This window comes from Phyllopteryx taeniolatus, chromosome 6 (genome assembly GCF_024500385.1).
Source record: "Phyllopteryx taeniolatus isolate TA_2022b chromosome 6, UOR_Ptae_1.2, whole genome shotgun sequence".
Lineage (NCBI taxonomy): Eukaryota > Metazoa > Chordata > Actinopteri > Syngnathiformes > Syngnathidae > Phyllopteryx > Phyllopteryx taeniolatus.
Genome location: NC_084507.1, coordinates 10957905 through 10975823, shown reverse-complemented (window position 1 = coordinate 10975823; position 17919 = coordinate 10957905). Strand labels below are relative to the sequence as shown.

The 17919-nt window shown below is 40.9% G+C and overlaps 1 protein-coding gene and 1 non-coding gene across 6 annotated transcripts in view; one reads left to right on the top strand and one right to left on the bottom strand.

Annotated features, from left to right (window-relative positions):
* Nucleotides 1–1224: 1224 nt before the first annotated feature.
* The window catches only part of rorc (RAR-related orphan receptor C), a 45196-nt gene continuing 28501 nt past the window's right edge, over nucleotides 1225–17919 (top strand). For 2 of the 5 annotated variants that reach the window (XM_061776091.1, XM_061776089.1), the window contains exons 1-2: nucleotides 1225–1494; nucleotides 1580–1658. In XM_061776091.1, the coding sequence (XP_061632075.1) occupies nucleotides 1614–1658 (45 nt within the window). In that variant the 5' untranslated portion in view covers nucleotides 1225–1494; nucleotides 1580–1613. Of the gene's footprint in view, nucleotides 1495–1579; nucleotides 1659–15260; nucleotides 15288–17919 lie in introns of those variants that run through there. The other 3 variants (XM_061776092.1, XM_061776087.1, XM_061776093.1) reach the window with 3 other exon arrangements.
* Nucleotides 11978–12059, bottom strand: trnas-uga (transfer RNA serine (anticodon UGA)). The gene has a single exon. It is a non-coding gene; the product is annotated as a tRNA-Ser (tRNA).

Below are 17919 nucleotides of genomic sequence, written 5' to 3'. Positions count from 1 at the left end.
GACATGGATACACATGGAGACGGTCATAGCTCCTCAGTAAGCTGGAGTAATATAGTCATTTAGTCAATAGTTATTTTTCATTTTTCGCAAGAGGGTAATGAAAATATATGAGTACTGCTACATTGTCTGCCTACATGTGTTGCAACACCATTAGTGTTCAAATATATGTTGCTCAAAGGGCTATAACACCACGACATCGATGCTATTAGTTAGCCGGTCAATGGTGTTTTGCTTTGTGTTACAATTAGGCTAGCAGTCTTAGGCAAAGTTATGCGGTTTGGGCAAGTACACAATGTGTAATTCTCTTTGTTTTATGCTTAGTTTGACAGTAAAGTTCAACTGTGAGTGGAAATAAAAAGCTTAAAGAATTTCATTCTAATCAAAAATTTTTGCTTGCAAGTCAAAGCAAATAATCAGCTGAACGTATCTCGAAAAACTCGTAAGGTATGTCACTCGTATCACAAGGCAAGGCACCACTGTTGTGAAATGTTTATTATTGCTGTTTGCTGTGGTCTATGAATAGCTACAGCTTAATGTATTTCTACAGGCGCATCTCAATAAATTAGAATAGTGTCAAAAGCTTAATTTAGTTAGGTAGTTGAATTTAATAAGTGAAACTCATAGAGATGCACTAAACACTCAGAGTGAAATATTTCATGATTTCTTTTTTTAAATATACACGTATAATTTAGCTTACAGCAAACAAATACCAATTCACCATCTCTAGAAACTGGAATATTATGTAACAATACAAATATAAACTAGACCATGATACCATAACATAAGAAACAAAGAAAATGTTTTTTTTAATGTAGAAATTAGGCAGGAAGTGTTTAATGAATTTATACAATGTATGAGTACTGAAATGAATGAAACTTTCGACCATATTCGAATGTATTGAGATGCACCTATAATCTTTTGGTTACTTCATGAGGGGGTCAAAAATTTGGAACAGCTACAGTAACTCTCAGTATGATGCAATACAATTTTACAACACTGTAGACTACAACCACATTAATAAATGTATTGTTATTATTATCTTTCGAAAATACTATGCAATTGTCTCTGTGTTAAAACTTTAACTCAACATTTCATATTTAACGTCCATTTTGGTTTATTTAGTGCGCCAAGCAACATGGGATTATATTTCCTAACCGGCCGATTCCCAAACAGAACCTGACCCGCTGCCATTACATAAGAGCGGATGACGTAACTCGAGCCATGCCGGCTCGGGACTGCTTTGAAGGACCAAGAGGGAAGGAGGGAGGGAGGAAACGGGTGACTTGTCCACGGGCCGCCGGTCCGACCAGCAGCGCCGCCACTGCGCTCCTACCGAAGCGGTTGGAAATACACGCTTGTTTCCAACACTAAAGCAGCCCGGGCTCCAAACGATGGCCACCGTGTTCCGGAACCTGCTGTGTGGACAGTAAGTGGTCCACAAATGGCAGCGCGTGTTTTGAAACGTCTGCGTCGGCCTGGCCACTAGAACAACAGGTACTACTACGACTTGGTAACTTAGAAATGTATATTTCGCCAAATGGACTTTGGAACCGGACTGTTTGTGTGTGCGCATGCCCAGGCCCGACAGGTGTTTGGAGGGAAAGGGATGGATTATGAGCAGTGTGACGCGCCCCCTGCCGACAACGCCGTTCAAAGAGGTACTGCAACATTTGTTTTGAAAGTTACACAGATTTGAACGATTTGATTTGGTATTTACTGAACACATTCTCTCCAATATTTCCCCCTAATTGTTTAGCACTACCATAAATTTGGTACATGGGCCTTGATTTACTATTCATTAGGCTTTACACGATATTTGATATTTGTTCCTCTATTTATGCCAGCGAGGCACAGTGACAGACAGAACAAATGAACAGTCTTCTATTAGATGGCAGGAAGTAAAGACAGTAATTAATGTATCCACTTTTTGTGACATTTTTGTTTGTTGGTGTGCCGTGAGATTTTTCAACTGTAAAATATGTGCCTTGGCTCCATAAAGGTTGGAAATCACCGCTCTTGTCAGGTCGTGTATTCTAATCAGTCAGGTCAAACCAACATTACAACATGACAGAAATAATGGGTGCTAATTTACTGTAATTAAATTACTTTATTATAATTAAATTACTTCACACACACCAAAACCTTAGAGCATGATTGGACAGAATGCCGGCATGTCGCTTACACCGTTAGTGCTAGCACTAGCTTGCTAGGGTACATAACATTTTATTGCCTGCTTGCGAGCCGTATCGTATTAAAAGTACGTGAACATACCTCAAGTAATCCTTGAATTAAAGTCCTTTCCCGAGCACCGGTGACCACCAACACACATTTCCCCCCAATTTGTTCTTATAATACACACGACGCGATCGATTGTTGTCGTCGTGGCCGTGGTAACGAGTGTATCCGGTCGCGTTTGAGACAAGATAAATCCCAGTGATCGTAAAAAATGGGATGCGGTGGTATCGGAATATAAGATTTTATTACAGTAGTCTGACAATTGTGAAAGACCAAATTTGTCTTGTAGGTTGATCCGGGCTTTATGTGCTGTCTGTCTCAAACGTGTTGTCTGTCCCACACCGCCAACGTGTTTTTAAAAAAAAAAAACATTTTCATTGGCGGTCAGCTATTTACAGTACTACGTCAAAAGACATGGGACAAGGCTGAAAATAAACTAGCTTTTGGATTCAAAAATATCGTACACGATGGCGGCACGGAGTAAATGTCTTAAATCGGCGAATTATGACATTAAAGCCGATCAGCCCATCAGCCTAAAATGCTAATTATTGGCCGATACCGATCAGGCCTATCAGATCGGTGCAAAGTCTACTATTCATTATTTAATTAATCAACCTCTCATTACCACCACTAACCCCCTACAATTATAGAAACCATGAATACCATAAAAAAGCACAATATAAGTGGATGGTCTCAAATAGTCCATCCATCCCTTTTCTGCAGTCCATTTTCTTCATTAGAGTCACGGGTAAGATGGAGCCTATCCCAGCTGACTTTGGGGGCGAGAGGTGGGGTACACCCTGGACTAGTCGCCAGCCAATGAAGTCAAGTCAAGTCAGTTTTATTTATATCCTGTAATGCCAATTCACAACAGAAGTTATCTCACGGCACTTAACACATTGAGGTCAAGCGCCACACTCCTCATACATTATATACATGCAGCCACGTGCACACATAGCCGCTCGGTGGTGCTCACCTGTCCTTTTGCTCTTAACCAAAAAAGTGCCATTTATGCTGCCGCCCATTCATCAATATGTAAATGAAAAATAACTTTCTTTGTAATAAATTTTACGTAGGGTTTTGAACTCTGAAGACATCACCAAAACATGCGTGGTAGGTTTATTGAAGACTAAAAATTGCCCATAGGTGTGAATGTGAGTGCAAATGGTTGTTTGTTTCTATGTGCCCTGCGATTGGCGGACAACCAGTTCAGGGTGTACACCGCCTCTCGCCCAAAGATAGCTGGGATAGGCTCCACCATGCCTGCGACACTAGTGAGGATAAGCGGTACAGAAAATGGATGGATGGGTGAATTGTACATATGGTCACCCCTTACCCCCAATCCCACCCCTTTCTCCTGTGACCTGTCATTTGAACAAGGGTGTGTTGACTCGACTTTTTATATACACTGTAGACACCCTTCACCTCCTTTATTATTAGTTGTATTATTGATTGTGTTGATTGTGTTCATCCATCCATCCATTTTCTACCGCTTATCCGAGGTCGGGTTGCGGGGGGACTAGCTTTAGCAGGGACGCCCAGACTTCTCTCTCCCCAGCCAATTCCTCCAGCTCTTCCGAGAGGATCCGTAGGCGTTCACAGGTCAGCCGAGAGACGTAGTCTCTCCAGCGTGTCGTGGGTCGTCCCCGGGGTCTCCTCCCGGTGGGACGTGCCCGGAACACCTCACCAGGGAGGCGTCCGGCAGGCATCCTAAACAGATGCCCCAGCCACCTCATCTGGCTCCTCTCGATGTGGAGGAGCAGCGACTCTACTCTGAGATCCTCCCGGATGACCGAGCTTCTCACCCTATCGCTAAAGGAGACCCCTGACACCCTGCGGAGGAAACTCATTTCGGCCGCTTGCATCTGAGAACTTGTTCTTTCGGTCACGACCCACAGTTTAATACATACTCTGGAATTTTTCTTAATTGTATGATTATTATTATTATTAGTTTTACAATGAGTGCCCTTTTTTTGGCTAGAGCACCTGCACCCCAAAAAGAAAACCAACTGAACCCCAGTCACAGGGCAAAATCTCTGCCTTAAAACTTCACAGTGATCATTTTTCTACACGGAAGAATTTTACTGCAGACTCACATACAAATACGTTTGCGCAGTGGCGCCAACCCAGCAGGAAAGAGTGTATAAAAACAGAATGTTTATAGTCTGGGATCATTTAACACTTTATATTATTTATAAAAGAAGATAACAGTGTCAGCGGCACGGTGGACGACTAGTTAGAGCGTCAGCCTCACAGTTCTGAGGACCTGGGTTCAATCCCCGGCCCTGCCTGTGTGGAGTTTTCAGTTCTCCCCCGTGCCTGCGGGCACTCCGGTTTCCTCCCACATCCCCAAAACATGCATTAATTGGAGACTCTCAATTGCCCGTAGGTGTGAATGTGAGTGCGAATGGTTGTTTGTTTGTATGTGCCCTGCGATTGACTGGTAACCAGTTCAGGGTGTACCCCGCCTCCTGCCCGAAGACAGCTGGGATAGGCTCCAGCACGCCCGCGACCCTAGTGAGGAGAAAATGCTCAGAAAATGGATGGATGGATGGATAACAGTGCCATGTGTCTGCTGCAAAGCAGATCTGGCTTGCACAACAGCACGTCTAAGATCACTGACAAAAGTGAATGTAAACATCATTAGATAATTTAATATAGCCTAACACCACTAGAATGTATTTTAATGCCCCCACAGGTGGTCAATGATAGACACAGCCGCAAGTGCACTTTCAATTGCTTTATAAACACATAATAAGCACATTCATAGACTAACCACAATTAACAGTCGTACATGATGTTTAGGGACGTAGCGCGCAGACTAACTAACCTGAGCCAACTACAGTCATTTACTGAGACACACGTCACTCACCAGGCCAGGCCCTGCCTTTTTAACCCATTTAACGTCACTGATACTAAATACCGTTTTCTACAAATTTCTGCAATACTTTTTGTGCAAAAATCCGACTAAGTTATTGTGAGAACAGAGTCCGTAAAGGATGCCCTTGTAGCCAGAGTGATCACGCTAACATCTGGGCTGCATAAAATGGTAAAGTGGGCCCTCAGGCCGTAGCTTCCCTGTACCTCTGGTTTAGCCTCATATTCATTCTCATCCACTTAGAGCTCTCTTCATTCCAGTCACCCACCTTGTCCCACTCGCTTTGTGTGAGTGGGTTAAAAATGGCAGTAATCTGGAGTAATCCTTGGGGATTAGCCCTCATTTTGCTTCTGTTTTTTGCTCAATGGCTTTCTATTCCAAGCACTGTTAAAATAAATCTGCACACCTTTGAGGAGAAGGTACTGTACTTGTTTCTCTGCCACAGAAACCAGATTTGCCCTATAAATGTGCAAACTTGGCCTAAAGAGTTTAATAAACTTTAGTAAACATGCATGATTTGATAATATTAAAGGGAAAAATAAATGGACCCTTAATACAGTGGAACCTCTGAGGTCAAACATAATCTGTGCCAGTATACTGGTCAAACTCAAATTTGTTCAGATTTTTAAACATTTTTAACAGAAAAAGACGCAAAAATCTGTTTCAGGGTCAAACTTTCATCATCCAGTGCAGTACAGGTAATTGCTAAAGTACTATTTTACCACTCTTGACTGTCATAAGCATGTAAAAAGAATTTAACCGAACGTTACTGTTTCCAATGTGAGTCCGCCTACGTCACCTAATTCCCACGGGCTGCAGCACACGGAGCAACACGGCTGATCGCGACTGAACTGTCACGTAGTGTGCGGTTTTCTGCAATTACTTTTCATGAGTCAGTAATTCAGTAATTTTGTCAGTAATTCAGTTAAGTCAGTAATTTTGCTATGATTTGAAATTTGAATCGCAGATGAACGGCGTCGCAACACTGCAGTTGTAATGATCAAAATGCCATGTCATATCACATGAGTTTTAAAAAAAAAAAAAGGTTACATTTGTGGGCACAAAGTGAGATCCAGCTGGCTGCTGCCAAGCCATACCAACAAAGTATACATTATTGTGTTTTAGAAAAATCAAGAGCAAAATTTGAATGTAGCCTCACTTAAATATTGCCCCACCCCCCAAGTCACTGACAAACGCCATGCCCTCACTGACTTTAGCCACGGCTGCTACATTGGAAACACGATTTACTGGTTTGAGTTTTTCACTAAATGTTATCAGTTTGAAGTTTTCTTTTTTGGAATCTACAATCAGTTAAATATTCAAGAGGATGCATTTACCTGCTGAGGAGAAATGTTGCTAATTCTGCGTTGGTTCTGTGTCTGCCATAGTTACAGCAAAACTCATCAATCCCAGCGTAACGGGTAACAACGTAATGGCTCAAGGCTGCGGGGCTGTGCCTGCTGTGAGGGTGCCTGCAAGTATATGAGAAGCACCTCGTCGTCACGGTTTTTCCTCGTGCACGGTGCTTTCTCAGAAATCAATATAGTGGTACAAGAGGAGGCCAGAGAGGGCTGTTTTTTCATGTAGGCTACTACCATGAGGTCATAACGACACTTTCAACAAACATGACAAAGTGATTTATTTTTTTTTAAATTGCAAATTATTTAACTATATTGTATCGCTGGCAATCCTTGTCCATCCTAGAGAGAGGATGTCGTGAGCAGTGCACAGATGACCGGTGCTAAAACTGTCACCTAAGTCATATATTATTTGTGCATACCCATCACCACGATAGACGTTATTGGAGAGTTAGAGAATACAGCAAATGACAAAATTTCACAGGATGATTTATGACCCTATGCCAGAAGTGTCAACATCATCGGATTATCGTGACGTCTCTGGATATCCGAAGTCAAACCGGAAATAGGACAAGAATCCCCTGTGGATTGTAACACTCAGTTTTCTCTGCTCAAAACAGCGTGGGAAGAACTCACCGACAACCTTATACTTCCCAATTGGAAACGTGACTAACACACTCCTAGCAGAAGAACTGTAGAGGTGCAGGTGTGTGCTCTGTTTGTATGCTGCTATATGGTTAGACGATGACATCACTGTGACGGGTCTAGACTGAACAAGCCCAGACATGCCTTTGGCGGAGTTGATATGACAATTTATGACTGTTTATTGACGTAAAGAGTCCACCCATAGATGGTGTGGGAATAAGTGATGTTCGTAATATCATCAAATTTTTTCTGACCCAAGTGAACACTTTGGGTCTGTGTTATCATTCTATTGACAGGGTCCTTGGGACATGGCTGAGAATGTGTGAGGGTGAGGTGTGTGGATGTGACTGTAAGTGAGGGGGGCCTGCTTGGGGGAAAGTGTGTTATCAATTTATCAACAGGTGTTTGGACAGGTGACTGGATCCGGCCAGATTTCCGGCCCTGCCATTTCCTGTTTCCGGTATGACTTCGGGTTCTATTTCCGGTGGGGGATTTCCGGTCCTATTTCCGGTTTCTGGTTTGACTTCTGGTCAGATTTCCGGCTGGATTTCGGGAGTCGTCACTTCTGATGATGTCAACACTTCTGGCATAGAGTCATAAATAATCCTGTCAAATTTTGTCATTTGTTGTATTCTCTCTCTTTCGCTCTCATCCTCCATCATTTCCAAAACCGTTACTTGTCAGGAAACCGAAAAATTGCATGTTTGTTAAGCCATTAACATTACATTGTGAAAGAGAAAAATAGCTTGCCATTTCCAACACTTTAGATTGGTCAATAATTTGTGAAAATAACAGACCCATATGGAGACTGACCAACAGTATTGATTTGTAAAAAAAATAAAAAAATAAAAAAGTTAAATTACCAAATTAGGATATAGGATTATTAATTAATTAATTAATTTCTACCCGACAGTGATGATATATACCTACAGCTGAAAAGCGAAGCGTGGAGAATTTTGTCGCTGAAATTCGGGAGTGCAGTCAATGAATGGGGCTGTGATTGGCAACATCTCTCAAAACACTTGCTCCTTTATTACTCAGAGCAGTCATCTTCGTCCTTGAAAATCGCACCATGTTGTTGATGGGTCAGTAAAAGGCCTTACATATCCTTTGATGACTGCTGAACAGGTCTCATGTGATATAATGACTCAACTGAAAATGTTTGTGTGACTTTAAAGGTTCCATTGAATTATAGTAGGGACATTTTATAGTTGCATCATGGGTCTCTTTAATGCATGTGGTGAGTGTGGTTCTTCACCTACTCTATATGAAAAGTGCAATGACGTTGTTGTAATTAAATGAGAGGGGGGAAGCCATGTGGTCACTCTCGTTCCCATCGAAGGCACTTTGAATTAGTTCGACAAACATACAGTACATAATCGTAGCGCAAGTCCTGTGATGTTGATTTAATCTGGTTGAAAGCAGCGTTTCAGTGTGGTTGTTCAGTATTTCATAATGCTGAGAAGGCTCTTTTTAAGGTGACGGCTGATGGTTTTGGTGGCTGTTGCGGGGGTTTGCATTTGTCTCGTCTGCACATTGTACTACTGCGCTTGGCGTTTCCTCCTCTCTCAATGCCCAGATTATTTGTTGTCAGCTGTGATGGCTGAGTGGTTAAGGTGTTAGACTTGAAATCCAATGGGATCTTCCTGCGGAGGTTTGAAATTTGCTGTCCAAGTCACACACACTATTTTGTCCAAGTAAGAACTGGACAGTTGAATGGACACATCTCACTGTTGCCAAAAATAAATGGGACTGTAAAAAGGTATGGAAAAGATGTTAGTCTGTTTACAGAGCCCTGTTGATGTGCCCTTGAGCAAGGCACTAGCACAGGACTATTGTGCGGACCCTTCACTCAAATATGTCTCATGACATCATACCTGCATGTGTGTGAATTTGTTTCTTTTGTGGTGTAATCCCAAAATATCCAACTGATTGAAAAATGAAAGTTTCCCTGAGGGATGAAAATTGCAGTAGGGGAACCTCTAAATCTGAATGCTCTAAAAGCTGTATATCTTTCTTTTTGGGAAAAATATGCTTGAAAAACTTTAACCGATACTTCAGCTCAGTGAACGTGTGTTTTCTTTTCGTTTGCATTTTGAAGGATATCTGTGTTGGGAAAGAAGATAGCAACATCACTAATGAAAGAAAAACAAAGAGTGTACATCACAAAGTCAGCTGTGTTGTTTTAATGTAAAGGGAATCACCTTCCAGGCACATGCAGTAATCACCCTCTGTATACCGTAGAATTCATTCATTTGAGCACACTGGTATATACTGTAAAACATAATCACTAAATAAGTAAAAAATAAATTCCCACATAAGCCGCACTGGTACATAAACTGCAGATATTACACATTCAAAATATGAGAGAAAACAGACAAGGAACAGTTAACACTTGCAGCTCATCGAAAATGTTTAAGCAGAGTAAACACAATTTTGGGGAGATGAAGAGAAGCTAAGAATAGATGAGAATGTGGTGCTGCTGCGATTGACAAAATCCAAATAAACTGCAGGTTAAAGATGGGGAACAAAGTTGTAGTTTGTTGTTCGAACTTTATGGTATTTGTGTCCCTCTTCAAAGTTAACGAGTATGTAATTTGTTGTTGTACTATAGAGCGGTTAGCTTCTTTTACACTCGACAGTTGCCAAAAGCGTGATACATGACATGGACTCACTTTCAACAAGCCTGAACTTCCTAAAACTCAATGCCTACATCATGCATTATTATAGCGTGATTAGATATAATTTTATTTTGGTTGACTTTAGTCATAATATACAGTACTTGACCTCTGTAATATTACTTAAAACATTAGTTGTTACATTAAAGTAAAGCAAGTAATTGCTTGAAACATTAGTAAAGACCGTAATGAAGTTTCTTGATGGTGAGTTTGGGTTATTATTATTATTTTCTATGGGGGCAGTGTCATTATCATCACATGTCATCACATAGTGCAGTGTGGTGGTTGTAGAAACGAAAATCAAAAGTGCCCGAAATCAAATAAACACCCAGCTGGAGTAGGCTCCAGCATGCCCGCGACCCTAGTGAGGATAAGCGGTACAGAAAATGGATGGATGGATGGATGGATGTTCTATGGGAAAAGTTGTAACCGATCACCGATCCGATCACATGATGTAGGAATGTGTCTATTTAAATGACCTGTTCATTTATTGTAGATACTTGTGTACTTAATAGCTTAAAAATGATATTTACAATAAATAATGTATCTTTGTTCATCTATTTATGTCAGTGAGGCATAGTGACAGACAGAACAAATGAATGGTCTTCTATTAGATGGGAGGAAGTAAATACAGGAATTAATATATCCACAAATGTGACATTTTTGTTTGTTGGTGTGCCGTGAGATTTTTCAATTGTAAAATATGTTCCTTGGCTCCATAAGGTTGGAAATCACTCCTCTTGTCAGATCGTGTATTCTAATCAGTCAGGTCAAACCAACATTACATGACAGAAATAATGGGTGCTAACTTACTGTAATTAAATTACTTTATTTTTAATTAAATTACTTCACCCACACCGAAACTTTAGAGCATGATTCGACAGAACGGCAGCATGTTTACGTCCAACCGTTCGTGCTAGCAGTAGCTTGCTAGGCTACATAACGTTTTTGTTGCCTGCTTGCGAGCCGTATCGTATTAAAAGTACGTGAACATACATCAAGCAAGCCTTAAACTTACGTCCTCTCCTTTCGTGAGCACCGGTGACCACCAACACACGTTTTTTCCCCATTTTTTCCTTATAATATAGTTGCCACAATCCACTCTTGTTGTCATCGCCATGGTAACGAGTGTATCCGGTCGCATTTGATTTGACAAGATAAAGCCCAATGATTGTAAAAAACGGGATGAGGTGGTATCGGAATATAGGATTTTATTGCAGTAGTCTGACATAGTGCAATTTTGAAAGAGCAAATTTGTCTTGTCGTCTGATCCGACATTACTTGTTGTCTGTCTCCGACTTGTTGTCTGTTCCACACCACTGACATGTTTTTTTTTTTTTAATAACTTTATTGGCCGTCAGATATTTACAGGACTACGCCAAAAGACCCACGACAAGGCTAAAAATAAACTAGCTTTTGGATTCAACTATACTGTGCACGATGGCGACGCGAAATAAATGTCTTTTGCAGAGCGATAGGATCTGCGAATTATGACATTAAAGCCGATCAGCATAAAATGCTAATTAGCGGTTGATACCAATAAGGCAGATCAAATCGGTGTAAAGTCTAGTCATCACACGTTTTTCCGAGCTGCCCTTGAACGCATCATGAATAGTCGCCCCTCAAACAAGCAATGAAAGTTGAGTAAAACTGTTACACGTTAATAGTGTAGCCAATTTATGACCAATTAAGAGGTTACGTAAACATTAGGGAATAATGTATGTGGAGGGAGTCGGTCATTACAATAGTGTCACAATCATCAGGCGACCCACAGGTAAGACCAAAAGGTATTAACTTCCACTATAGTTAAAAAAAAAAAAAAAAGGAAAGACAGAGCCCTGTACATTTGCCATGTTCGTTGAATAGTAGGCTACAATTTTGTGAAAGAAGCTGTTTTCCGTTTTAATGCATTTGGGCTATTTCGGGTGAGTTTGTTTGCGTATGTGTGGTTTATATTCAGACCAAAGTCTTAGCCCACTCACCGGGTTTAGATGTTCTCAGTAGTCTGCAGTGTTGTTACGTAACACAGAGACGGTCAAAACAACGTCAGGGAGAGCCAGTGTGTACAGTTTTTGATATTTTTTTTTGTGGGGGAGGGGGTCTTGGGACAAAGGCACCGCTTAAACAAAGGTTAATTTGTAAACAATGTACAAAACTCAATCCCTCCTCGAGACCATAACTAGCGCTGCGAGCAGGGTTCGAACCTGCGCGGGAAGATCCCATTGGATTTCAAGTCCAACGCCTTAACCACTCGGCCATCGCAGCTTAGAACTTTTGACAGAGAATTTACAACAACAACAATTACATTCGCGAACTGTGTCCGCCGTCACACCGCCTCGGTCCTCCACAGCGGCGGCAGGAGAGCTCTTCACAGCGTCAGAGGGGCGCGACGGCGGCCCAAAAGCGCCCTCCCACCGGCCAATGGGATCACCATCACCGCAACCACATCAAAAATCACAAGTACCGCCAAGTATTGTTGTAAAACACAACATATGTATGCTTTATTGAGTGTATTTTATGGATCTGCAGCGGCTGAGACTCGGTCGTTAAAACCCGGAAATGCCGTGTCGCTGTTAAACTGAGTTGAATGAGCGGGTAACAATCACGAAGTGGTCAGGTATAATATGAATATAGGAAAAGAACTAGCACCTACGCCACACTAAGCGACTTCAAATCCTGTCGTTTGCAAACGCTTTTGTTGTTCAAAGGTTATTGGATTCATATATATATATATATATATATATACACTGCACGCTATATTGTTAGAACTGTGTCAAGTTATTATATATAAGGAAGTGGCAAATCTGCTGTCGAGGAACCCATTCGTTGTGTATGTGCTGCGAAGGTGTGAGGACAGAACTCCGTGTTGCGGCGCAACGCGCAAGGTGGGCGTTTGCCGCGCCCTCAAATTGGAACGGTACATTTGAGAGCATCACCGCAGTGATGTCAGATTGCGCATACAATAAGAGAAGGGACTGCGACTGGCGGAGTGGTTTCAGTGTTAACAGCAATAGAACAACCAGTGTGAAAATGCCTCCGTGTTACTTCCTGGTTGACTACTACGCAAGCACTTCCAAATTTGGGCAAGTTTTCACCAAAGTGCTGCTGTCCTTGCGCCCTGCCCCACGGTGAGCAACATTAGAATAAATGGAATAGAGCTTTGTTGATACTGACACAGGAACAATGACTCCAACAAATGGAGGGGGAGGTGTTATTATGAATCCCAATAGAGTTTTAGGCAATATGATTTGCTGCTGCATCTAGGATGCCTAGATAGTATGGCCCGCGAGGTGGCCCACATGCAGTTGAAACCAGATATTTATATACACATACATACCTTTCCTTTTTTAGGTCAATTAGGATTACCAAATTATTTGTATTTGCTAAATAGCAGAATAATGAGAGAAGGATTTTTTAGGCAATTTTTCATTTTCTTCAAAGTCAGAAGTTAGCATACAGTAAGATTATGATGCCTTTAAACAATTTGGGAAAACCCTGATTATGATTTCATGTCTTTGGAAGCTTCTGATAGGTTTATTGACAACATTTTAGTCAATTCACAATACACCTGTGGATATATTTTACCCAGGCACACCTGAAACACATTCCTTCTTTGTGTAACATAATGGAAAAGTCAAAATAAATCAGCCAAGGTATCATTAGGAGAATTATTGACTTGCACAAATCTGTTTCATCCTTGGGTGAAATTTCCAGATGCCTAAAGATGCCAAGTTCATCTGTTCAAACAATTATACACAAGTATAAACACCAAGGGAATGTCCAGCCATTACACTGCTCAGGAAGGAGATGGGTTCTATGTCCCAAAGATGAACCTGCTTTGGTTCGAAATGTACATATCAATCCAAGAACAGAAGAAAAAGACCTTGTGAAGATGCTGGCTCATTATCCACAGTGAACGATTACTGTACCAATGGGCTGAAAGGCTACTCTGCCAGGAAGAAGCAATTACTCCAACACAAACAAACATCCATCCATCCATCCATCCATCCATCCATTTTCTGAGCCGCTTCTCCTCACTAGGGTCGCGGCGTGCTGGAGCCTATCCCAGCTATCATCGGGCAGGAGGCGGGGTACGCCCTGAACTGATTGCCAGCCAATTGCAGGGCACATACAAACAAATAACCATTCAAACTCACATTCACACCTACGGGCAATTTAGAGTCTCCAATTAATGCATGTTTTTGGGATGTGGGAGGAAACCGGAGTGCCCGGATAAAACCCACGCAGGCACGGGGAGAACATGCAAACTCCACACAGGCAGGGCCGGGGATTGAACCCCGGTCCTCAGAACTGTGAGACTGATGCTCTAACCAGTTGGCCACCGTGCCCACAAACAAACAAACAAACAAACAAACAAACAAACAAACAAACAAACAAACAAACAAACAAACAAACAAACAAACAAACAAACAAACAAACAAACAAACCAAACAAACAAACAAAAAAGACTGACTACAGTTTCCAAATGCACACAGGGAGAAAGACTTACATTTTTGGAGACATGTCCTGTGGTCTGACCAAACTAAAATTGAACTGTTTGGCCATAATGAACTATTACGGTTGAAGAAATAAGAGGGAAGCAAGAAGAAGCCTGAGAACTATATCCCAACTTTGAAATACGTGGGTGTCAGCATCATGTTGTGATTTATTTTTTTTTGCAGCAGGAGGGACTGGTGCACTTCACTAAATAGATGGCATCATGAGGAAAGAACATTATGTGGAAATACTGAAACAACATCTCAAGATATCAGCCAGGAATTTAATGCTTTAGTACGAATGGGTCTTTCAAATGGACAATGGCCCAAATCATACTGCCAAACTGGTTACAAAGTGGCTTAAGGATAACAAAGTCAATGTTTTGGAGTGGCCATCGCAAAGCCCTGACCGCATTCCTATTGAAAATTTATGGGCAGACCTGAAAAGGCATGTGTGAGCAAGGCATCCTACTAACTTGGGTCAGTTACACCAGTTCTGTCAAGAGGAAATCGCCAAAATTCCTGCCAACTATTGTAAGAAGTTTGTGGAAGGATATCCAAAACATTTGACCCAAGTCATAGTTTAAAGGCAATGGTACCAAATACTAATGAAATGTATGTAAACTTCTGACTTTGAAGTAAGTAATTAAACATTTTCTACAAAAAAATAAATAATAAAAAAAATACTCTCATTAATCTGGCATTTAATAAGTAGAAATACTTTTGGTAATCCTAATTGACCTACAACAGGAAAGGTTTAGTCTGATTTCATGTCAGACAGTGAGAAAAAAAGCATGTCTTTTTATGTAATGTATGTAAATATCTTGTTTAAACTTTAAATACACTTACATGATATACAGTACATTTTTGTTTACACTATGGTTTCATGTTGAGGCTCACGATTAAAGCAACTTGGAGAATTTACAGTGTCAAAATGTTTAGTAAACTAACTGTGTGTGTTTGTCTTCAGGAGCTGTAGCCAAGAAGACACATTTGAGTAAGTGCCATTTTGTGTTTCTGTGCGTGTGTGTGCGTGCGTGTGAGTGTGTGTTTGTGTGTGTGTGTTAGGTAAAGACATTGCTTTGTGCTAGATATTTTTGCATGCAATGTGGTTAACGTCTTAGGTAGGGAAGGTATCAATTGCACCTGTTTAGAAATTCACTGAAAATAACGACACATACGCACACTGTGGCATCGTTGGAGTTGAGCCATTAGCGACATAGAGTGTGTGTGTGTGCTGCACCTGTGCTGCGAGCCCCCAACACACGCACACACACATCATCAGCAGCAAAGCGGCAAACGCTTTGACATCTGACTGCACAACACAGTGATAGCATCTCCATTGTATACCAACTTTTTGAGTTGAACATATTCTGCCACAACACACCTGGTTGCGTTATCAAAGAGGAGACGCTACATGCACTGTAGTATCCCTCAACACACTGACTGTGTCAGGTGGGGCAATGGTAAAATAAAGAAATAGTTTTATTTATATCGGTTGACTTCTGCGCAGCTGCAAAATGAATGATTTTTTAAATTTTGTGTAGAATTGAGTGAGGGTGTCATTGTACACATCATCCAGGTGCTTGTCATGCTTCCTTCTTCTTAACAACACTAGCAAATGATGTGAATGTGGGGGATACTTTCCAGACCCACTGGCAAAGGTGAAAATGTGTGATATAGAGAGACCATATGAAAAACTTAAAAATAGTTTTGTATCTCCCACACTCCCAGTTAAAATTTTATGTAAAACTGACATAAAGTAAAAGTTAAAATTAAACATTGTATATTTTAATATCAAAACGTTCAACCAAGCCATATAATTTCATCTAACGAAATATGTAATGTGTTATGCCATAGATGGGCTAACGGAAATTAGCATAGGTGTTATTGTTATTATAAACCTTCAAACAACTGCTACTTTAACACACAGAGCAGCGACACATGCAAACAGAATACAACGATACTCACAGGCTTACTGTATATTAACTCTGGTCTGTGAGAACAACAGAGCTATTACTCAAGCTAAATTGGGGATGTTCTGTACCTCTTTTTCTTACTCTTAATTTCACTGCATCTTTTCCATTAGAGGTCGGGCATTTTGGGGCACGTCTACAACTAAAGGCGTGTAACTCTAAATTTGGATTTGCGAAAGTATTACCATTTTTTTTCTTCAAATACAGAAGTGTTCACGTCCTAAATTTTCTCTGATATAAATAATCCACAATATAATGGGGGAACACTGTCTTACAAAACATGCATTACTAGTAAAATAAAACCTCCAAAGTTGAACACCATAAAGCTCACAAGTTTGGGTTTTTGAAGTTCCTTAAAATGTTGAACACATTTTGGGCATGAATACAGTATATCATGCAAGTTTAACTCACAAGACCACAATTCAGATGGCATTAAAGGATTAACTCCGCCTCTGTAACTTTCCTTTGACATTTTGTGACTTAGTGTGACACTTTTCTATAACGAACAGACAGTGGACATTAAAAGAAGAGCTATGTCAGAATACAATAAAAGTAATACAATACAAACGCCTCTTGGTCACTGATGGTGTAGTCACGGTATTAATAATTGCCTGACTTCGGTGGAGGCAGCGTAGGTCCCGTTCCCTTTCAGTGATGGTGTGAATGTTAGAGTGAATGTTTGTCTGCCTCTGTGACTGACTGGCGACCAGTCCCGGGTGTAGTCTGCCTTTGGAAGTGCTCATTCTCATCGAATGGCAATGAGCTATGGGGTCCCTGAAGGGTCAGTTCTTGGACCCCTCCTGTTCAGCCTGTATATGCTACCCTTAGGTCAAATTCTTCAGAACTTTAATCTTGACTATCATAGTTATGCAGATGACACACAGTTATATCTAGCAGTGTCTCCAGATGAGTTCAATTGAAGGTGTTGTCACTGTCTAAAACAGATAAATATCTGGATGAGCCAACATTTTCTTCAATTAAACCACAACAAAACTGAGATAATTGTTTTTGGCAATAAAGAAAAGAGAATTGCTGTTAGTAAATACCTGGAGTCACTCTCTTTAAAAACCAAATACCAAGTCCGAAACCTTGGTGTTCTGATAGATTCTGACCTGACTTTCAACAGTCATATCAAATCAATTACTAAAACTACCTTCTACCATCTGAAGAACATATGCAGAGTGAAGCAGACCAGGAGAAGCTCATCCATGCTTTTATCTGAAGTAGACTTGACTATTGTAATGGTCTTCTGACTGGACTCCCTAAAAAGAGCATTAAACAGCTGCAGCTCATTCAGAATGCTGCGGCTCGGGTTCTAACCAGAACAAATAGTTCAGAGCATATTACTCCAATACTAAAGTCTTAACACTGACTTCCAGTCAGCTTTAGAATATATTTTAAAGTTCTGCTACTGGTCTATAAATCACGAAACGGTTTAAGTCCTGAATACATGAATGAAATGGTAACGGAATATAAACCCAGTAGGGCTCTGAGATCGAGACAGACTCAGGTCAAATAGTGGAGCACAGAGTCCAAAGCAAACATGGTGAAGCAGCATTTAGCTATTATGCTGCACACAAATGGAATAAGTTGCCAACAGAAGTGACGTCAGCCCCAAGTGTGCATGTTTTTAAGTCCAGGTTAAAAACTCTT